Below are 23,899 nucleotides of genomic sequence, written 5' to 3' on the forward strand. Positions count from 1 at the left end.
TATATGCTGAAGGCACAGAAATACTACCAGGAGTTTCCCTCGTGAACATGACAATTAAGATTGAAATCTGAGTGTTAAATACCCTGCACAGAAGCCAAGCACAAGGGATCTTTTGCTGGAGTCATTAGGAAAGGCATTTTCTACCCCAAGCTCTCAAGAGCTAGGAAAGTCATTTGCTGGCTGCAGCTTGGAGCTCCCACTGTAATTGCAAGGCTGCTCTGCAGAGCTGGATCTGCTCCCTGGCCACAGATGTGAGCTACCAATAGATCACAGTAGTTCTGCTGCAGAGATGCTGAATATCAACCACAACATTTCTTGATACAAAGTGCAACAAGACTTCACAACCAGCTCAACCATCAAGGTGAGGAACTGGCTTGGTAACAGACTTTCTGTAGGAAAGTGGCAGATTTGAAAAGTTCTGGCACCTGAACAACACACAGATCAGAAGGAATCTCCTTAAAAACACACTGTGGAAGTAAGTTTAAAATTGGCATAACAGACAAGAAACTTCCACCAATTTTCTTGAAATATTTATCGGGTTCTTGAATGATTACCTATGCATACCTTGCTGTAATACACTAATTGATATGCATACAGGTGGTTTGCTATCACATTGAGAAATACTGAGTTTCAATAAAGGCCATAAGCAGACAGGAGCTTATGGAATGCTAAGCAAAGCTGGAGTAGTAATTTTTTTCCCTTTGCATAGCCTTACAAGGGAAAAGCTTCCACAGAGTAAAAGGATTATTATAGTGTGTTTTTTTCTGTTTTATTACAAAAAAGACAGCAGATCTTGACTATATAAAAGTACAAGACTTTATAGTATAAGAAACATAAACATTTCCTCTGAAAAACCAGACCTTTCTTTCTCAGTGTCCTGGGTTGCTTATGATGTTAAATTGTATCCCCATTCGTCCACCTAACCCAGACACAGATTCTGTATTCTTAAAATTCCATCTGAGAGTAAAAGTGAGTGGAAAAGAAGCACCAAGTCTGTTATCAGACTGTACTTGCTCCCCCCACATCGGGAGTTTTGACTACAGCACAGACAGACAACAAGACACAGATCGCCTTGGCTTTCCAACTAGCCGGAGCAGAGAGGTCTTCCTGGACTGTTTTCTTTCCCTTTTTCTGAAACGAATCGAACCTGCTCTGGACTGGGGACTCGGGGGAGCACCGGGAGCTTGCACCCGTGGACTACCGGGAGCCCAGCCTGGGCAGCGGCATTTTCCAGCGCCAGAGGGACTGATAACAGAGTGAACACCCCCAGGAAAGAGACCCTCTGAAGTTTGTCATCTCTTCTGAAGGGCGAGAGGTTTTGTAATTTGATATCATTCATTTTTGTGCTGGGTAGTGCTGTGCCTGTGAAATGAACAGGTTTTTTCCACTTCTCTCAGAGAAATCTCTTCCCGAACCAGTTGGGGGGTGGGAGAAAAGGGCCACGTGGGTTTGCTTTCCGAGGGGAGCCCCACTGGAGGTTTTCTCCCAAATTTGCCCTAAACCAGGACACTCAGTTGCTACTCTTTTCATTCCAAAATTACATCTTGGATTTTATTGAAGTAAGAAAAAAAAAAAAGGAGGAGCCAATTTTAGTATTGATTAAGACCAAGTTCCACCCAAATGCTATTGCATTAACAAAAGAGTCTGTATTTAGCTCATGGGACTGAATTTTGACCTAAGGTTGCTCCTCTTTTTCTGCTGTACACTGCAAATTTACACATAACTGTGGAAGGGAAGAAGTGTCAGCCAAGAATGTTAGAGAGTTATTAGCCTTCATGCGAAACAGTAGAGAAAATACTTGAAGAGCTGACCAAGATTACTGTGGAAAGATCAGTGGCTCCTGCTTAACTTGCTTCCCTAGCTGATGAAATTAAATGAGTCCTGGAAAACACTGAAGTCAAACGAAAACAAATTCATTCTAAGTGACACAAACACAGAAAAAATAAATCAACTGCTTTTAAAAAAAGTTTCATCCTAACACACGACTAACGGCAATGCCATTCCAAATTAATATATTATTAGAACACATGGGAATCTAACAAGGATGGATATATATGAATGGCAGGATTTTTTTCAGTGCTTTACACCTGTATTATACTAAATAATTTTTTATAGCAGCCAAAATCAGAACATATGTTGGATAACAGGCCCTAATACAGAGAATAAAAATGTTATAATTAAGGCTGAACATTAAGTTACAGCTCTATATACAAAACTCCTTTCTGAAAAGAACCAGTTAGAAAGTTGGTTCTATCTATAAAAAAAACCAGAGCTGCCATGCAGCCCACTAATGCTGCCACAAGGTTTGTTACTACCTCGGTGGACTTGTTTAAAGTTGCATTGGACCTTCAGTGAGATTAACTCGAGCAGCTGCTTCTGCAGACCAGATGCCTTCATTTATTTTGCTTTTACTTAGCTTCGATAATGGTCTGGATTAAGCCAAATTTTATCAAGGTAGCAGTGACAAGTCGTTTTTCTGAGTTAAACAAACCCTTGGTTTCCTTTTTCCCCTCCCCAAGATTTTAGATGTAACAGTATAAAACGATAAACTAGCCTGTGCAAAGTTTTGGCTGTGAGAAGAAACACATTGTTTTAAAAGCAATCTGAGACTTGCCAGGGATTTGACGGAGTTTGACATTTATTCTGAAATTCTCAATGATTCACAGAACTCATGGTTGGAGTAAGGAGGTCTGCTTAAAAGTATCTCTGTCGCCCTGAAAACTCAGCTTCTGAGCTTGCTGACATGGTTTTCTAAAGACTTTCCCAGGACAGTAACTGTAAACATAGATATGTGTACATTCTTTCTGTTACACGTCTTGTGATGGGCATTTCTCATGGCCAGTGCAGTGAGAAAGTGTTATCCTGACCATCCAATCCCTGGCCATGGTCAGAAGCCTATAAATCCTGGGAGGAAAAATAAACTTTCTCTTCTTTCCACCACACCTCAACCTGTGTCCGTGTGATCTATTCATCTTCAGCAGGAACATATCTCTAACAAAAGGAAGGAATCAAATTACTGTGTAACCTCTAGGAATTGAAAAACTCTAGTACTTGAAAAAAGAAATACTGAAGAAACTACAATATGCAATTCCTTATTCAGCCATTAGCTTTGATCCAGAGTAAACAGATAGGAATTTTCATCACACAAATAATTTTAGTAATGTTGAAAACTGCTTTTATTTAAAACACCTAATTAGAAGTAAATTACATCATATATTTAATCAACTTTTAAAATTGACTGCAGTAGGATACTTGCAATTACATCCACTTAATGAAAGAGCAGGAAAGGTTTATTAGAGCTAATACCCTTTAAATCTCCATTTTGAATAAAAAACATTTAAAACATATAAGCAAACTTTAGTGCCCAGGCAAGTAGATTTGAAATCTGTTAATCTTATCCTAAATCTGTTGGTGGAAAAATAATTCAAGTCTGTAAGTCACCTGCCTCTGTGCTTGGCAGAATTCTTCAAAACACTTGTTTGAAGTTATTAAAGATAATTCGGTTATGTGCAGAGCAGACACTGAGCAAGAAATGAATGAACATATTTTCCTCAAATCATTTTTATCAAATCAGTCATCACTTCTGAAAGCAGTGTTCTGTGCTAACAGTTCTGTCCTAACAGTTATCTAACTCCATGCTTAACCTTTCTAAGTTCCTTGACTTGACAGGACAGTGATCAGATACAGGAGGTGGAGGAGCTGCATTTTAAGAGGCACTTGTGTACTTTCTGCATTTATCCTACATGTCCATTTTGTTTTACTACATAGAATTATGGGCCCCAAAGGATATTTGGCAGTCTTATTCTCTTAGCTAAGCATATATTGAACAAGAGCTGTGTCAACCTTGTAGCAGCAGTCTTAGCATGGTTATGCCATCATCATAATTTAAACAGGCTGTTGTTCTGTCCTCCCTTTTGTTCAGTCTCACCTATGGAATTTTTACCCATTAGTGGCAAGGAAATCTGACTGCTGGTACTTGTTGGGTGCTTGAGAAACACAAAGAGGTTGGCCGGGCCCAGGGGGGGGAGAGGGGCAGGTAAAAGGGAAGTCGAGGGCAGCTGGGGACTGGCTGGCTTCTTTGGCTTCAGAGCAGGACACTCACTGGGAGCTGTTGCAGCTGAGAGAAGGGAATTCGCCATCACCCAGAGGGAGCTGCTGCTTCTTCTTCTTTCTTCATCAGAGGGCCTCGCACCCCTGTCCTGCTGGGACATGCAGCAGTGCTAGCCACTGCCACAGAGCTGCTGATACATCTCTCTCTTTAGTCCATGTCGCTCTATTAGGAACAGCTGGGATTGAGCAACACAGACTCTCATGGAGTCAGTTAGGAGAATATCTCTAGTTTATTACTTCAGATTTGTTTTATAGACTGGTACGTGGAAAGTACAGAAAGGAAACTCTTATTGGTTAGTAAACTACTACATTACCATCATTGGTCAGTGGGGCACACACCCCCTGACCTTCTCCTGCAAAGAAAACAAGAGACAGATAACAACACCTGCAAGGCTGTTCCCTGTCTTTGAGGATTGTTGTGAATCCTCCCATGAATTTCTCAGGCCAGCTTCTCAGGCAAGACTGAGAAGCTATATGGCCTGCAGTTTCACAAGCTCTCTGATACAGAGTTAGCATCCACAAGTCCACCCGTCCAGGATTCCTACTCATTCCTGCCATTCCAGCTGGCTGTTCCATTGAATCCTGCAGGAGCACTGGGACTGACTGCCCGAGGGGGTTTGTGAGGCAAAGCCTCTCCTCCATCCCTTCCCGTCTCGGCTGAAAAGGCTGTCACAGGATCCCTGGTTCTGTTTTGTTGTTAATGCTGTAGTTATTGTTGTTTGTTTGCCTTGTTATAAATACTAGTAAAGAACTGTTATTCCTATCCCCAGATCTCTGCCTGAGAGCCCCTTGGTTTCAAAATTATAATAATTCAGAGAGAGGAAGTCTACATTTTTGTTCTGAGGAGGGCTCCTGCCCTCCCTAGCAGACACCTGTCTTCTAAACCGAGCCACACACATGTAAGGCTTTTTATGTTGTCTATTTGAAAAGCTTGTGATAGGCAGGATGTGTATCTGAACCTAAAACATGTGTCTTTATGACTGGATTTTCAGTTTGTTTAATGCTGAAATGGTCTCTTTGGTTCCAAGAGCAAGCCACTTTGTACATTGATCTTCCTGCCTACCTTTTACATTACATATCAAAAGCTGCTAATAAATTAGGCCTTTCACTGGTCAGGCCTTCTTATACTTGCAATTGCTCCATTTCAAAACTTGATCACAGTAAAGAAATGGGATACTTAATATGAGAAATACTGAAGCAACACCTAATATAAACCTGCAAAGTAAAAGGGATACAATAGAGATTTTTAGGAATTACATCAAGGTGAAATGCTTTAAGAATACAGAACTCATAGAAGAGTCTTCTTTACTTAAGACTGTGGGAAAGTCACCTCGGAATGGGAATGGGAATAAAATCACCTTTATTCATTTTCAAATCTGATTTCCAGAGAGCAATAAGGTTACAAATAGGTACCACCTCAAACTGAATGTTTGTATCACAATAACACATCTGTGTTTACACACTCCAGTAACTAAGGTAATGTCAAGGGCGCTTTTGCAGACAACTATTAAATTATTAAACTTCTTCAAGATCCTAAGTACTAAACAGTCAACCCTATGCCATATTATTGTTAGGTAAGATTTACTATACAAAAAAATCACGACTGTAATACCTTACAAAGTCCAATTAGAAAATAACATTACAAATAGGAAACAATTGCAGGCATGTGATTTTGACTTTGGAAACCTCCAAGAGAAAAACTGCCACTGTACTAGGCAGTTAAAAATTCTAAATAATTGGCTGAAATTACTTTAAAAAAATAAAATCAAAATAAATCTTCCACTGAAGTGAGCTAAAAAGTCCATTTAAATAGAATATTCCCTTAAACATGCTTTACATATCACTAGAGGCTCACTATGTTGAAACTGCGCGGATTAGCAAAGGCAGATACAGGGCTCAGAGGGGCCTTCTGGAGTGACTTGACCAATCTGCCAATAATTTATGTGTATGCTAAGAAGCAGCATGTAATCAAAAGGAGGATTCATCTGCAGTGCTTAACTCAGCCCAGATAAATCTAAGGTGGACAACATGTAATTGTGTTCAGTGACACTGAGAGAGTATCCATAAGGTAACAAACACCTCCTTATAAACATATGGCAGCTACTAAAACTGAAACAGGACTATGTACTGCATAACATGGGCTGACAACAGAGGACTAACCAAGCCAAAATACAACTGGCCACAGCTGAAATTAAAGACAACACTAATCAATACTGGAATCCAAAGTCTGGGAGGTAAATGAGATTCTTCCCCGTCCAACTTGACTGTGGGCTAAAGACACTTGGAGTACGAGTACTTATTTGAAAGAAACATTTTGTACACAGCATCTTGTAATATTTTGCAGGAATAGAATATATGCCTTTTGATTCAGTGAATAAAAATGAGAATGAAATACACAGAGTCACTATCTACCTATCTATATTTAGTATATATGTATACTGTCAGATAGTTTCTGCTTTTAATTTTTTTAATGTGCTAATTTTTATAATTTATATATTTTAAGTAGACAAAAGTTAAATCTCTGACACTTTATTGTCAACCAAAATAAGCAGGAGACTGGTTGCTAGCACAGGAAAAAACAGCTCCTCCTGACATTATTTATAGCTGCAGCTCTATCCTGATGTACTTTCTAAAAGTGGATTATCCACTTTTACCTTTCAATGTGAAATGGAATTTATGGATTTTAAACAGGTGATGCAGTCATTAAAGGGGCCTTTTTAAAAGGAGTTTTTTCTAGTCCAGAACCTCATATTCATAGGCAGAAACTGTTTCTAGCTGTGGTGGATCTTGTTTGTCAAACAAGAGAAGAAACAGCAGTTTAAACCATTTTAACTGAGACAGACACAGTTAACCAATCAAGCTGATGGAAAAAGGAGCAAGCATAGGTTGAGTCACAGCATCGTAGAACGGCCTGAGTTGGAAAGGATCTAGCAACAGCTGCTTGACCCCACCTTCTGCAGAAGGCATCCATGGGATTCCTCTGTTAGCCTTGCTAAAATGTCAGATTTTTCCATGTATTTTTTTCCCTGACAGTAAAACAAACAGAAAAAATTATAAAAGAGGATTTTGTGGAAGAGTTCATAATTAACTTGGTAAAGGCAAGAGAATTAGAAATCAGTTACTCATTGTCATTATTACCAAGTGAAAACATTTTTTTCTACCATCTGCAGGATCTGTGCTAATTTTGTACTGTGTTCCTCTCTGTTTATATTTATTAGAAAAGTGTTAACATTTAATTATTTTAAAATAGAAGGCTTTAATTTTTTCGTATTAACAGGTGCTACTATGGAAACTGGTTGCACAGTGCTGGGGTAAAAAGATGGCTAGATTAAGTGTGGTGCATTCAGGTTACACCTATTTCTTTTCATTTACAGACCTACATAAACAGACTTACAGACTTAGATTGTGATTTAGGTTCTTCTTGAGTCTCTGAAAATTACCAGAGGCTGTAGGCCATGCCAACATCTCTATTTCTATCAGAGTATTTCACTCTTACACAAATGTATATATATTCATGGGTATACCTAATTTTATTCATGTTTTTCTAGTAAAAATCTGTAACTGTGGAAGTGTTTCTGTAAAAATAATCTTTCCATATCTTAGGAAATATTTCCTGGGCATTAACACCATCTCATTTCATAACAGCCAGGCAAGTACACTTCCCTCAGAGCTTCTTCATGGGAGCCTACATTAAAACCATTTCCTGGACATGAGAGAGCCTTGAAGTTCTAACAGTTTGCTATAAGGTTAAGTCTGTGCAATCCAAAAATTTGAGCATGGTAAGGTTTTCCAGTATTAGCCCAAGTCCTCTGCTGTGGAGGAGGAGAAAGACAAGATAAAAGAAAAAAATTTAAAAACTCTGTTTTGGAGAGATTATTGCAGAAAGAAATCTCTGGAGAAGAGGACAAGCCACAAATGGTGCTGAAGGCAATCCTGACATCAAGGAGCTACTGAGCTAGAAAGCTGATCTGGAAGTTTCAATACCCTTCCAAAACCAGTCTTGAGATTGCCAGAAACTGAAGTTATAATCTACTTTGAGAAGAACAACACGGAAGGAAGAGAATGGGCATGTTTGAGGAAGAAACTAATATCATAACTTTTGCTCTGCTGTGCCAGTGCTTCACAGTACTTGGGGCAGGCAATGAATGCTTCGCTACTGCCAGACAAATTGAGCAGCTAAATAACCTCTCCAGGCCATATTTCTTCTCTTGCAGCTGAGTGCCTACTCAGAGTGATTCACACCTTCATCTTGCCAGATTTCTGGACAGGTCATTTACACTGGATAGGCTCAGTTCCCCATCTGTATGACAGTGTTAATGATACTCCCCCACCTAAGAGAAGTGCTCTGAGGACAAATGTGGATGACTATTTAGAGGCAGCCATGTCAGAACCTGTATGAATTCCTAAGGCATGAACTTTGTGTCCTCTCTAAAAGTAACATACAAGAGCAGCTTTTATATAGACAGGATGCACAATGAACATGAGATGGAAAGGCTCAAAGTATTATGTTTACTCCCAAAACACACATTTGTTATTATTTTCTCTGCATCTCCTCTAGGCTGTGAAGCCCCTACTGAAATAATTACCTTCCTGTCACCTCAGCTCATGAAGACTGATGGAAAGCATGACGAACTTTTTATTTTTCCTTGTGCCTGCCACTAAGTCAAATCTTTTCATTACCAAGGGAGATGCTGCAGGAGCTACCTTTCATTCCCCAGAAAGGACAGAAAGAAGAAATTCAGCTGGGATAGCTGTCACACTACAAGACTTAACCAAAAAAAAAGCAAAGGAGAACTGAATCAGATGCATGACTTTAGCCTGTTTCCTAAGAGATGCAAGATGAGAGCTGCAGCTATGAGCCTTGCTTTGGAAGGGAGCTTTGCAGAACACTACCACAAACATGTTTGGATCTGAAAGCAAGGGCCAGTGATCTGCATTCTGAGAGACACAAAACATGACAAGGGCAAGCAGTGGCCTTCTGGAATGTACTGGCTGTTAAAAACAAACAAAAAACTCTGATGCAAAACCAGGCTCAGTATAAATAAAATAATACATCTTGAATAAATAAAAATAAAATCTTGAAATACCACTGACTTTGATTCCATTCTTCAGGGTCACCATCTTGGTCTTCTCCCTTTTCATACACATCCAGAACTCCTGATGCTCACCATCCCTGTGTGCTACATCTACCTGTGCAAAGCTGGGTTACTGCCTACCACTGATGGTCAGTACCTACTCCTCTTGGTAGTAACACTTTAAGGGCATACTAGAAAACAAACATCCTTTCTTTCTGTGGGAATTTGGGAAAATTTAACAGCATACTGTGCAATGGAACCAACGTAAACTGTAGCCCAAGCCTGGTATATTTTCTTTAAATGACCTAATGACATTACACGTTCCATCTACAGATGGCATGGGAAATGCCACAGTCACTGCTGAGGTTTAGTAGCAGTTTACCACTACTCAGAATTAATAGGCAAAATGTTCCCTGGAGCCAGGATACTGAGACAAACAAGTATGTTGAATCTGAAGCAGTGGTTACACTTTATTAGATCTGTCAGTAATTCTATCACTCTCTAGGAGGCATGATCCAAGCTCATGTTACCTGTATCTCTGCCCCATTAATGCTGACTAATAAGTAGGAGGTGGTAACTGTTGTAACTAAGAAACAAAATTAAATATAAAAAAATCTACATTTAATAAACACCAGGCAGTTTATTCAAACACCCTCAAGGAAGAAACCCGGACCCAACCAAAGGATGCTAATCTTATCAATTGTATCCTAAATGAGACCTGATATACAAGGGTAAGTAATTTCTGCAGAAATATAGATGATAATGTGTATTCTCATAATTCTGTGACAGAAATGAGAAATTTTCTTACATCCTTTAGTTGTAAAATTGTAATGAAAATATCAGCATTGAAAACAGGATAATGAAAATATTTTTGATTTATAATGTTAAATAATCACCAAATAGAATGAAATCACAAAGTGAAAAATAATTAAAAAAACCTTTGCCTCACTTTTGTTTTACATATTAAATATGCTACCTTAAGGGCAAGGTGAGAAAAAACTCCAGTCCTGTTTGACAGCATTCCTGTACTCCTGAATAACACCACCCCTCCCCTCTCTCTTGAATTTCAGAAAGGAAAAAAATCCACACAATTTAAAAAGACCAGATCCTACTACATCAATAAAAGAAATAAACTACCACTACCTGCATGCTCTGTGTATACATCACACGGCATGCTATCAAATTTCAGACACAAAGCTACAGAGGATGACATTCACCTCTCCAGAAGTCTTCCATGTTCCTATCAGAACCCCGAGAAAGGCAGAAAACCCCTGAACAAATCCTCCCTCTCACATTACTACATAAGATATAAAAAGCAATGAGTAAAAGTTTTTAAGTAAATCCAATAAAATATGGCTCGTGCCTGGCCAGCCCTACACCAGACAAGAAAGCAGAGGATTCTCACCACAACATATCCATGTGTGGAGCACACCTCCTGCCAAGAGCACTCATGGCTAACCAAGAACAAAGTGAACCAGCAACGACAGGCATAAACCATACTTACATCTGTAAACTGCCTGATATTGAAAGCCATTCATACATTACATAAATCCAAAGGGCTTGAAAGCTTTTTGTTATGGCAAATAAGATGGTAATGAAATAGTTACTTGATGGAACAAGCGGCATGCAGCATAGAACAGTGCTTGCAAGTCTGACAGAGAGTTTGAACAAAAAATACTGAAAAATTCAAACCTGTGACCAGTTCTCTGATTTCCAAATCTGTAGTCTTACGGAGTAATCGTACTAATGCTGGGATACCACCACAGTTTTTCAGAGCTATTTTGTTGTCGTCATTTGCCTTCCCATATACCAAGTTTCTCAAGGCTCCACAGGCACTACGGTGGACTTCCGTCATTCGATGGTCCAACAGGTCCACCAGTAATTGTATTCCACCTTGTCTTCTTATCTGAAACAGGCCAAAGTGATAATCATACAGTTAGGAAATGAACACCAATATTAATAAATGCTGTCCAATGTAATTAAGCTGTGTTTTATGTGGACTGAAGTCCAGCAAAGGTGCGCTGGTAACACCACAGAGCTGATACATTTCATTGCTTTGATTACTAGTATCATTCTTTCCGTGGCAATGTAAGTGTACAATGACAAACCAGAACCTCTGTAAAAGCAGCCAAACTTAGTTGAGTGTTGTCTCATCAACCTTTCCCATGATTCATCAAGGTTTGCCTTAGCAAGGGTTTGTCCTGCACTGGAGAAACATCACCTCCTTCAGAGTATAACACATCACAAGCTAGGAAAAAAAGCACAAGTCTACAGCAAATAAAAAAAAAAACACTTTATCTTGTAAATTTTTTAGGAGTCCTGCCTTTACATTTAATTACTGAGAATGGCAACAGCTACTGCAGTCTCAGTAAGGATGTTACATCATCTAAAATGGGATGAGCAAAGATGAAAGGAAAAGGAGGAAGTCACCAGAAATATAGAGACAGGGATGAGAAATAAATCATGGTAAGCTTGTTCTAACAATATTGAAGGAGACCCTTAAGTGATACAGGAACAGAAGTCTTATGTGTACCCAAGGTGGCCTACACAATAAATTTCTAATGTGATATCTTATACAGAAAAACATTCTAGAAAAAGCATGAAAATATTTATACATTTGAAACAAATGATCAAGAAGGTCAGGTACAATTTATTATGAGATCCATTTCAAACAAATACATCTTTATTGTTCTGTGGCACCACTTGTTTCTCAAAGAATAATCAGTCTTGGATCTAATTTTAAGAAACCACAGAGACTCATAACTGACATCTGAGGAGTACAATGCTTTAGCTTTAAGCATATTATACAGACATCTCTGAAAAAGTCAAGAAGCTTCCCCATGGGTGTAGCTGGCTAAGGCCTAAAAGAAACAAGGCACTTTAGCTGGCCATTTTACACTGAGGGCAAAAAAAAAAAAAAAATAATAATAAAAAAAAATAAAAAAAAATTGTGAAACAGTTTTTGTTTGGGCATGTGTTCTTGGAGCTCTGCAGGGGGAAGTCTTGGAAGACAAAAACAGCTAGAGAACAGTAAAATGTATTAGGAATTCAAACTTCATCTACTAACTTAAAATCTTTATGTATAGCTGATGTATGGAATTTCATGGATCTAACACAAGCTTAAATGAGGCAAAGTTCTGGGTCCTGCCTTACTGTCACAAGCCCATGCAATGCCACAGGCTTGGGGAAGAGTGGCTGGAAAGCTGGCTATTGGAAAAGGAACTGTCTACAGCAAGCTGAACATGTGCCAGCAGGTACACAGGTGGCCAAGAAGGCCAACGGCATCCTGGTCTGTATCAGCAATAGTGCGGCCAGCAGCATTAGGGCAGTGATCCTCCTACTCTGCTTGGCACTGCTGAGTACTTAAATCCTGTGCTCAGTTCTGGGCCCCTCACTACAAGAAAGACATTGAGGTGCTGGAGTGGACCCAGAGAAGGGCAACAGAGCTGATGAAGGCTCTGGAGCACAAGTCCAGTGAGGAGCAGCTGAGGGAGCTGGAATTATTTAGCCTGGAGAAAAGGAGGCTCAGGGGTGACCTTATCACTCTCTACAGCTGCCTGAGAGGAGGCTGTAGCCAGGTGGGAGTTGGTCTCTTCTCCGAAGTAACAAGTGGTAGGACAAGAGGAAATGGCCTCATGTTATGTCTGGGGAGGTTTAGGTTGAATATTATGAAAAAATTATTCACTAAAAAGGTTATCAAGCACTGGAATGAGCTGCCCAGGGAATTGGTGGAGTTGCCATCCCTGAAGGTACTTAAAAGGTATGTAGATGTGGCACTTAATGGTGGAATTTGCAGTGCTGACTTAATGGTTGGACTAGATGACCTTGATTATTTTCAGCCTAAATGATTATGTGAATCTATGATTCACTTCAAATAAAGACTGAAAAGTGATTCAAGCTTTAGGGTTACAAAATTGAACATGAAATTACTCACTGCTAAACTAGAAGTTCCCCTTTTGTCTTCAAGTTTATCTGGCATATTTTTACTTTTTTAATAACAGCAAAACCAAAAAGTAGAACAGTTGTGTTATCGAAAAGCATATACACCATGATGCTACAGTGTTAAATTAAGATGTTTTAATATCTATATAGTTACTATACAGCTTTGGTCTAAATGCCAAAGTGACAGTGTTTAAAGATAAACTAGGATATTTTTCCTTAAATAGGCATTATATTAGTACTCATGTGCAACTTTCTGAGTAATATGCAGGTCACCTCAAAGACTACAGAAGCTGGCACTACATGATGTATGAAGACATACGAATGGACATTGGTAAAATATACCAATTTCAGGCAGAAAAGTTCACCTATCTTTTTGAGAGCTTATGCTTCTGCTGCTCAGAGAAACCATGACATCATTCAGTTTAGAAATGAGAAAAGTAGGTCAAAGAGAAAAGGTGCTGTAAAATATCTCACTGGTCAAACCTTTTCTATGTGAACAGGATGACTTGTAATTAAATAATTAGCTCATTTCTGAGCCAGAAAAAAAAATACCAAGTTTATCTGGGATAGGTGGGGGTGAAGATTCCTTGTTTTCTTTGTTTTGGTTTACAATCCATTACCATTTAACCTTCATATAAAAATATATTTGCTTCCCCTACTAGCCTGATTTTCAAAACCAAGCAGGCTATGTGAAGAGCCACCTACAAGACAAAACAGATGACATTTACTAAACCGATTAAGAACACAAGTTTATGAATCAGTTCTACAAAAGGTCAATCAACCACTGAGCTTCACACTTCAACCTCGGAAAAGAAATAAGATCTGATAGAAGAAAGAATACAGTTTAAAAATATATGAGCCGCCTGGTGTGATGAGTAATATCAGGGACAACAGAATGAAAACATGCCTGCTGATCTTTGTGAATTATATTTTTAAAGCACAATATGTTGAATGAATATTTTTATTGCTTTGGTGCTAAAAAAAAGAGTAAGAATGAATAAAAGCATTACTTTGTAGAAAAAAATCATACTGTGTGCTACAATTCAGCTAAAGACTCAGAGGTCTCTGTCTCCATTCAGAAGGACTCTGTGCCTATGCTGTTTTTCCCACTTTTCCCCTTGATGCCCACACAATCAAGTGGCATCTCACATTCCTCAGCAGTTTATCCTGTAGATGCTCTCAGTTGATAGGTTTTGCAGTCTTCTGCTCATTTGTAAAGGATAATGTGTGGTTGTGCTACACTGAGACAGTATTCCTAAACTACACTTTCCAGTCATGGTAGCTAACTGCACACTAGTATTCAGCTCATGCAACTCCTCCTCTCTCAGGAACCTGAAGCCAGCAGCAGACTGAAATGATTCAAAGATAGATTCTTAAAAGCAAAGGCATTAAATATTTATCTAAAATGCATTTCTGTCAGAAAGAAAAAAGGGTAATACAACAGAAATTAAATGTATATTACACAACACTTTGCATAACTTGACAAAATTTCTTAAATGTTACTGAAGAAAGAACCTATTCTTACCTAGGAAATACAAGATTTATTTTACAAACTTTCTTTGAATTTCCAAGCTCAGATATTTAGCAGATGTCATGCAGGGAGAGATGGAGGTGATGGTTCACAACTAGGAGCTCAGTTTCTGATACTGTTTTTTTATATGGACTACTCTCTTGCTTTGGTGGTTTTGTTGGATTTTTTTACAACAGGCCTTTATTCACAAGTCTTACCCCATTTTCATGCTACTATCACGTATCTATATAGATGTATAAAACTATACTCTCCAGCAGGTTTAATTGTGCCTGACAAATCATGTGATTGTGATGCATGTTATCAGGATCTATTTAAATGTATGGAAATAGAGGCGAAGGAAATGAAATTGTTTGTTCAAGTCCTTTAGGGAGCTACGAGCCACAGTGTCAAGGACAATTCTGACCTAGTCTCCCAGGGCAGATATCAGCTAAGTTAATCACAGCTCCAGTGAATTCAATAGTGCTACTGCCAAATGTCTTTGCCAAGAACACTGAGATGGATGGATAAGCAGCAATTTGCACCAATGGGGCATCAAATCCCAAACCCCAATTTGATACTTCTGTCTCTTTCCTAACATAAGATAAAGAAAACATGCCTTAATATAATATTTATTGACATATCAGTGGATGCTGCCTTGTTACATCTAGGAGGAAAAGAAAATAGAATATGTCAGTCTGTTTGCCTACTAAAAACAGTGTACTAACTTGTCAGGAGATACAGAAGATCAATTCTGTTCTCACACAGACCAGCCCCAAAGTAGCCACTTCAGAACTCAGAAGAATGACTTTCAACTCTTCAGCACAACTGAGTATGCTCAGTTGCATCTACTCATGTCTTGAATGCATTGTCCTCTTTTTACACCATCTCTTCTCAAAAATAAGAAGAAAGAGGATCCGAGGAGAAGGATTAACAATTCTGGGTGAATCTGTTTGCTGGGTGAATCATTGTTTCTCATGACTCTCTTCATTCATGGATACCGTTAATTTCTGTAAACTATTTTCCTTTCTTTTTCTCACTGGAAATATTTTGTGTATGTCTTTGGAAGACATTGTTAGAGACCTGTTGAATACAGAGCTGTGATTAGAAATCTATGCCAAAGTGAAAACTGAAAGAACAGAGATTATATAAATTTTGGAAAAAAAATTATTTCTGTGGAAGAATGCACAGAGCTGCTTTCATCTGAGGAATCACATTCCTGAGGAATTTCTTTTACCAGGTTATTTTCAAACTTTCCCTTAAAGTGGCTCTCTGCCATTAATGTCACTATCTACTTGCTGGCCAGAAGCACTTGACTAGCCCTATTGATGCCACAACACAGGCAGACAGGACAGGAAAGGCGCCAGATTTTCTAGTACACAGATTGATAAAAGTACACTCATGTCAGCTTGAGGACAGAGTCTTCTCCTCTGGCATAGTATGATGGTTTTTTTGCGTCACATCTGAGAATATGTATTTGTATCCACACTATGAAAAAAAATTAGACTCAAGAAGGGGTTCAGGCTGCTGCTGGAGGCAGTGAAGATGTCAATTAAGTTCCTAATAAGGACAGCTTCTATACTTCATGTCAAGAGCCTATGAGAAATTAATTTATCTGTTTCAATGTTTATCTTTGACTCAGTGATGTTTACCACAACAGTGGACTGTTAGACACTTCATCTATCAGGAGTTACACATCACCAGCCTGAAGTATATGTGCTAGTAAAGCAAGTCAATAAGACATTGATAGAATGTCTGAAACTATATATCTATATATATTATATATAGTATACTTGATATCATACCACACTGAGATACACAAACTCTGCAGAGCAGGAGACAATACCAAAGACCATGTCTGGGAGGTCACTGCTTGATGGGCTGCTGAAGGAACCACTCCAAGGCTTGGAGAGGTTCCACCTGATCTTCGTTAACTGGTAAAGTGGGAACACAGGGAGAAATGAATGGAAAGCTCATATAGTAAAGAGCATGCTGGTGGGATTGTGGCAGTGTGCCAGACTCACAGGATGTTTTGCACAAGGGCAAATATAGGGAAAGGGAGATATTCCAAATACGTGGGGGAGGAACAACATGAGGAAATAGAGAAGGCCATGATGAAAGCGACTGGTCATCTGTAAATAAATTATGCTTCAGCATGCTTGTCTGGCCACACCCCTCATTTGATCACTACACCCTGTTTAATCTGGTTATTAATCCTAATTGCTAACAACGGCATAACAGTAGTGAACCTTTAGCTGTAATAGCTAATGAGAAGAACAGGATATGTGGGAAAGAGCTATCAGAGACACTGTGGATCTCAGGGACAGATACCAGTGAGACCAGAGTGAACAAAATATAGGTGAGTGACCTCTCTTCATATCAAGCTATGGGAAATCTGGCCCTGGAACCTGGCTATTGCTTATGGTTTTGCAACAGCAGAAGTTAAAGCAAAATAGATATTATCTGTTTTAACTCTCACTAAGGTTTTGAACCCTATTTTGAAATATATTCTGTGAAATCTGTGGAGTGAAAATTATTCTGTTCCCTCCAGAAGCAAAGAAAAGAAGCAAAACCCTTTCCTTCAATCACTGCTAAATTGAAATTTCCACTTCCATCCCTTGGAAGGCTACAAAAATTAGAGCTAAAGATACAAAAAGAAAGAACAGTGAAAATTCAAGTTTCAGTTTAGCCAAAGACTGTTAGATAATGAAATATTCCAAAACAGCCTAAAAATGCTTCTGTGACAGAAACCAAAACACTCTTCTATTTATACTCGGATATCAGTGGATATCTGAGATATTGTTAAAATGTTGCCAGTAGGTATAACTGAAACATCCTTTTCTGCATTTAATTCTGAGTACCTTGACTTACAAAGTAAAGTAAGTTTTTACTTATAAGTAAAATATAATGGAAACAGACAAGAACAGGAATAGGTAAAAAAAATGTTTGACAGAGTGATAAAGTATGCTGCTAAAATAACACAATCTCCTCTTCCTGGAAAGACATTAAGTGTTGCACTATTAACAGATCCACGTTCCTGATTCAAAGATTAATTCATGGTTAGATGTTTACTTTCCACATTTTTCTTAATAATAACTATTGAGCAACTCTTCATCCTAAGGAGAAGAAGGAAATCTAACAACAATCAATCTTTTCTACAGATCATAGATATTAACTGCCAGTTAAATTGACGTAACACACTGCATCATCTGCCACTTATTCTGTGATATTTCTGCTATTAAGAAAGCATGTTTTAATATATCAAAATACACATATTTAAACACATGGTATTATTTTTAATGTCACTCTATTATATATAGAACAGAGCTGAAAAATAACTGGCTGCTAGCTCCGGTGACGTTACATATCCAATAATCAACAAATTAAAAGGACAATTCAGTTTAAGCCTACTTCTGGAAATAATTAGTAATGTTCTTAGATACTGTTTTTCCACCCAGGAGGGCAAGCACTAACTACTTCACATGTGAATGGATTTTAAGCAACACCGCTCCACCAGTGCTGGAAGGAGAAGCAACAAATGAGCCAAATCAAATTCCCAAGAATATTTTAAAGGTGGCAGGCCATGTAGTGTTTGTGAAACAGTCTTTGACTACTGCTAGCCTGTTCTTCTCAGACTCACTGTGTGAGCAAACTGGTGTGCCCACATGGACTAGGGCACTGCAGAAAAGGCCAAGATGGCTGCATAGCAACTTGACTGCACTGACTGTTTATACACGGTATCCATGAAATTATTATATTTCTTCATGTTTTTACTGCAGTTACACATTCTCTCCATTTTTTATCTTTGCCTTGTTTACATTACTAAAATGACTTTCATCTAAGAGGGGAAGTACTACACTATTTTTTGGAGAAGGGTTTGGTATATGCACAGCCCCACTGCTAGCTGGTTTCAGAGGGCTGATTACTAGAATTTGAAATAGATGTAAGGGGGAGAAAGCAACTCAACAGAACAGAATATGGGAATAATATTCAGTGCAGCACATCTCTTGACACAAATATACTGGTTCAAACTTTAAATCCTCTTCTCCGTGATTTCTTCTGATGTGCCTTTTTGCAGTCAGCAACCTCAGGATCTCGTCCAGGGAAGCAGCAGGATTCTGGGGACCAGCATGTAACACCGAGATGGGCTCCCAGTTCATGAAACTATTCAGCATGGGAACAAAGTCAGGTCCAGAACAGAGAGCCCTGAACAGAGGCACAGCAGGGGTTTTTGAGAGACAGAACTCTTAAGGGTCCCCGCCTTTGAGGGTGGAGTTCAGGGTCAGGGACCAGTAGAAGCACACCAAGGGAGAACCCTCAAGGGACTCAAACTCAATCAGAGCACCTGGGCCGCCCTTCACAGGGGGTTTGGGGTGGGACAATTAACTCTTTGTCTCCCCTGAGGCCGCTGCCACAGTGCCTACGGAATAGCAAGTAGACAATGCAAAATCTGTACATTGCAAATTCACAGGAGATGTTTTACAGACAAACTTACCTGTAACATCATAGCGTAATTTAGCCTCATTAGTGAACTAATTTGCTACAGGTTTAAAAAAGTGTTGAGCAATTTTAGCTGAAAATAAAGCAGAATGTTATGCAAATTGCTGCATTAACTCCAAAGTCTAATTTGTTTAAGGAATCTAAATCAGGGTTTAGATGTAGGTCCCATTTAAGAATGGCTTTCTCATTAGGACTTTTCAGACCAGATACAAAGGTAACATAAAGCTGCGAAGAGGCATAATACAAATAAATTCAACTATCTCTATATATACAATGTTCTGCTTAAAGTTAAGTAAGAATTGTTCCCTCTGTGCTAAACTGCATTGTATGGAGAAAGATGGGGATTTTTTTCTTCTGTGCCTGTAGAAACCAGGTGGGTGTTTGGTGGAAAACTTGTGTGATGTGAGGATGCAAAGCATGGGGTCAATACTCAGGATCTTTTTCATGGGAGTGGGTATCTTATTTCTATTATTGAGTACAGATTTGTTTTTCCCTGAGTCTCTTAAGTGACCTCTTTAGATCTTGGGATCTATGTATGGGGTTAAAAGAGGGTCAAAACTATTTTCTGAAGAGGAGACTGAAAATCATGTTCTAAAATTCCCCTGAGAAGGTATGAATAAATGTACTGCCTTCTCAGTTAGTAAGCCTTAATGTATTCTGCTCTGTGACACATTTTGTTTTTCATGCTTGGTAAGAAGACTATACCTATTATGAATCAAAGTTTTCTTGGGGGAAAAAAGAAATTAAAAAAATCCTGGGTAGGCATGAATTACCTGTAATTGTAAAGCACTTTACCCTAATACTTTCAAAAACCATAAAACATTACATTTGAAGGACAACACAAGTATTCTCTAATCATGAAGGACTAGTGAGATCTTCCAAATAACACTTCAAACTGCAAGCACAGAGTTGACCTTAAGTGCTTGTCTGACTGCGAAGGCATCAGAAAAGCAATTTTCAATCCCACTGTTAAAAGCAGTATCTCCTAACATTAACAGATTGGCACTGACCTACATTATAAACAAACGAACATACATAAATATGATAAAATACACAGCTGCCAAAGCCCTCAGTAGGTACTGTAACTGTTTGATATTGATTTGGGGTTTTTGTTTTTCAAAAAATGCACAATGCTAAAGAAGGTTCAGCTGTGTGCATGCCATAGACAATGCAATTGCAGTATTACTTAGGATGCAAAGACATTGGCATTACTCAACCAGTCAACTGATTTAGTACTGTCTGACATTAAATGAAAAACAATGATTAACATCAAGGGTTTGGATCATTTACTTTCTGGTATTTAAAAATAATTAAGTACCTATTTGAGAATGAAGGTTTACATTCGTTATTGGTGAAAAGAACTGACATACATACTTCAATTAAAAACATCCTGGTATTCATATAACCAGATACCTAGTAAAGTTTAACAAGTAAAAAAACCCCCTTTTTTTTTTTAATGTAAAGCAAAATTAAGTTTTTTAGTGAAAGCAGCATGTCACTTCTTCAAATTTTTTAACAGCAATAGAGGACACCACCTCAGAGTTATATAAAAAATTCTGAAGCTGCAGTTCACTCTGTTCATTTAAGGATATCATAAATGGGATGTAGTCAATGTGAACACAAATGCCATCTAGAAACAAGATGGTCACCAATAAGACCAAAGAAAAAAAATTTTTTTCAGTCATTTAAGCCCAAACAACAAAACAAAACATCTCTATCTGACATTTCAGCTCTAACTGGAAATTCAAGAAGTTACATTTTTGATGCTTGCTGCAGTTACCTCAGTTTGTCTCACAGAATAAACAAAAGGCCTCTTCTGAGATTAAAAATACATTTACAATTTATTACATTGAGCATCATACCTGATGACATCTGCTCACAGGACATTCTCTACTGTGATTTAAATGTGAGGTGTTCTCTTGGAAATGATGTATTATCCTTCAAAGAATCTCAGTCACATGAGAATTTTCTGTCCTGAAGTATTTTGTGAGCAAGCTACTCCCTCAAGAGCTAATGAATACATTCTAACAACATCCCTCTTTGGTAGGAAGTTTTGCTAACAGAAACCTAGGCACATAAAATTTAAATTTTTGTCTAAGCTCACAAAGGCAGGCTATGACCTGCAGTTTAAGAGTTTCAGTGAAGCAGAAAGCCGCACTGCAGAATATTTCCTCCATCTCCCCATTTACATGAGTTTTATAAATGTCAGCACAAGTAAACACCTGCCTCATAGTTAAACATTTCGTAATACCCACAGATCAATATACAAGATATTATACATACATATCTTAAAGTATGTATTATATAATAAATGAGTGTGTGCGTGTGTATACACACACACATACTGGTTTCAAGGTAGGCATTTCTGTTTTAGAATCTTAGGTATCATGTCTCTACAAACCTGTACCTTCTGCTGCCACCATTCTCATTAGATTAGTAACAGCCATCTCTTTGTATTTTTAAACACATTTTGAAGATTAACTGATGGTCTTTACCTTAAAAGTTTCATTTGGCAGGTTCTTTTTATCAGGACTAGGATTTTCCTTATTGAAATAATTTTGCTGCCAACCTTTCTAGTAGAGATATGTTGGGAAAGCATCAAATTACAGATAATGGTATCAATCTATGTTATTTTATTTCTATATATAGTGTGCAAAATCTTACCATGCCTTGTTGGGTGATGAAAACAGTAATAAAAAATATGCTCTACAGTAGGAAAGTGATCCTCTACATTCGCACATCAGCCTAATAAATCAGAGAAGCAACTGGCAGGAGAGTTATGAATGGAAAGAAATCCATGGTATATACAGTAGAGCACTATACTGCTTGAAAAAGCTGCAAATACATTTATTACCTAACCAAAATATCATACTACCTATGCCAAATGACACTGTCTTTCAGTGTATTACCCTTCTCTCCTTACTACCAAATATTTTCAAATACAAAAGATAAAGCTTTTGCAAATGTTTTGATACAAATACAATGTGCTTTCCTCAGAGCAGTTGAGAGAGGAACAGTACAGTGCGATGTTCTTTCTGTGTCTGCTGCATGCCACAGAAAGCAGCACAAGGTCATTCATCTTGCACACATAATACTGCTTTTATTTTCCTCTTTTCCTAACTGCATGAAATGCATTTTCACCAGATATTCACATATGATTTTTTTGCTTATCAAATTTATTGCCTGGAATTCTCTTCTAGGTGCTTATTCTGACTTCCCAGAGCTGAAAAAGATAGAAACCTTTAGCCAGTATTCCAACCTCCAGATGCCGTGAGACAGACATGGTAGGCGTGAATGCTAAACCGAAATAAACAGGGAGTCTAGACAAGTTCTTGTTCAAGGCCTCACTCCCTTTAGCCTGTGAGAAGACAAGAACCAGGACCCTGAACAGCAGCAGAACAGAGGTCAAATTCTGCATCCGAAAGATGTTTGTGAACACTGCTAACAGCTTCCACTGTAGTGAATGAACAGCAGAGTCCCAAGAGCAAAGTTGCAATTATGCAAATGAAACATGGACATTTGCTAACTACTATTACTACTACTAGTACTTATATATATGTATATAAAATTCTGGCTCACTTTCACTCTAAATAATTGTTGCTATTACTATAATAGAAAAACCTTTGAGAGAAACTTTTTGGAAGAGTGGGAAAGACACTGTCCTTTTGGTTATTCCCTGGAGAGGGAAGAACTGGGCAGTGGGAGAGGAGAAATATGAAAACAGTGTAAAGTAGCATTGAGATGAAAATACTAACATACATTCTCAATATTAACTCCATAATTTTGTTAAATAATGTTTTAAGTCATCTTGTGAATTTGTTTGATTCAGTCTCTTTGCAAGAGGAGAAAGAACAGTATGTTACAAAACAACTGAAAACAAGGAAGGCAAGAAAAATGTCTAATTTTTGCTTATCTAGCATTAACTCAAAAAACCCCAACCACAACTAAATGTTCCAATACATTTATGAAACAATGCACTCTTAGTTGCTTCTTTTTAAAATTATGCCACTTTACATGACTAAAGCTTTTTCCCAAAGAAACAGTTTTGAAATGTGAATGCCATAAATGCAAAGCATTCATCAAGATCCTTAGCAGAGCAGAGGATTAGAAGACAAGAACTGGCCCCAGCGATCTGCCACTTCTTTGTTGTGCAATCTTCAGTTAACATCACAACTTAATATTCTAAATCTGCCTTTCCCCTTATAAGCAAATGTTACTCCTGTGGGGCTTTTCATTAATTCATTTATTGAACAACTGGAATGTTTTCCTAATCTTAAATCAAGTGAAATATATGTCAGGTACACAGCAAATCATTATTATAATTCAGGCACAGTATCTTGATGGTGAAATCAAAAATAACCGTTAATGATCCCAGAGGGATTTCGGAGTGTAAAATGCCACTTTAGTGCTACAGAAAGTGCATATTATGGGGATACAGCACAGAACACAGTGATGCTCATTAATATTCAGTCCTAATCAGTGTAAAGACTGTGCACAAAATAGATTTGCACCCTCTCAACAGAAAAGAGAAATATCATAAAATGGTATTGTGTAAGTAAGAGGGCAAAACTAAACACAGAAATGCATTCAAAAATGCTTTTGAAAGCAAGACTGTCAGTGTAAGATATAGTTACCAGATAGAAGGCATACTTTTATGTTTTTTTCCTGTGAAAAAATTAAAAGGCCTAACACTATCAGTTTTTGTGGAAGCTATTAGCAAAATAAAGACAACGTATCAGCAAGAAAAAAAAATTATATACTTTCA

General features: G+C 38.1%; 1 protein-coding gene across 21 annotated transcripts in view; it reads right to left on the reverse strand.

Annotated features, from left to right (window-relative positions):
• Positions 1 to 23,899, reverse strand: part of CTNND2 (catenin delta 2) — a 693,808-nt gene that overhangs the window by 142,032 nt on the left and 527,877 nt on the right. For all 21 annotated transcript variants that reach the window (XR_015289263.1, XM_086897815.1, XM_086897796.1 and 18 more), the window contains one exon: positions 10,878 to 11,091. Coding sequence is in view for 20 of the 21 variants with exons in the window: in XM_086897815.1 (XP_086753941.1) it covers positions 10,878 to 11,091 (214 nt within the window). In the remaining variant the exon portion in view is untranslated. The remainder of the gene's footprint in view (positions 1 to 10,877; positions 11,092 to 23,899) is intronic.

This window comes from Cyanistes caeruleus, chromosome 1, assembly GCF_971803275.1.
Source record: "Cyanistes caeruleus chromosome 1, bCyaCae1.hap1.1, whole genome shotgun sequence".
Taxonomy (NCBI): domain Eukaryota; kingdom Metazoa; phylum Chordata; class Aves; order Passeriformes; family Paridae; genus Cyanistes; species Cyanistes caeruleus.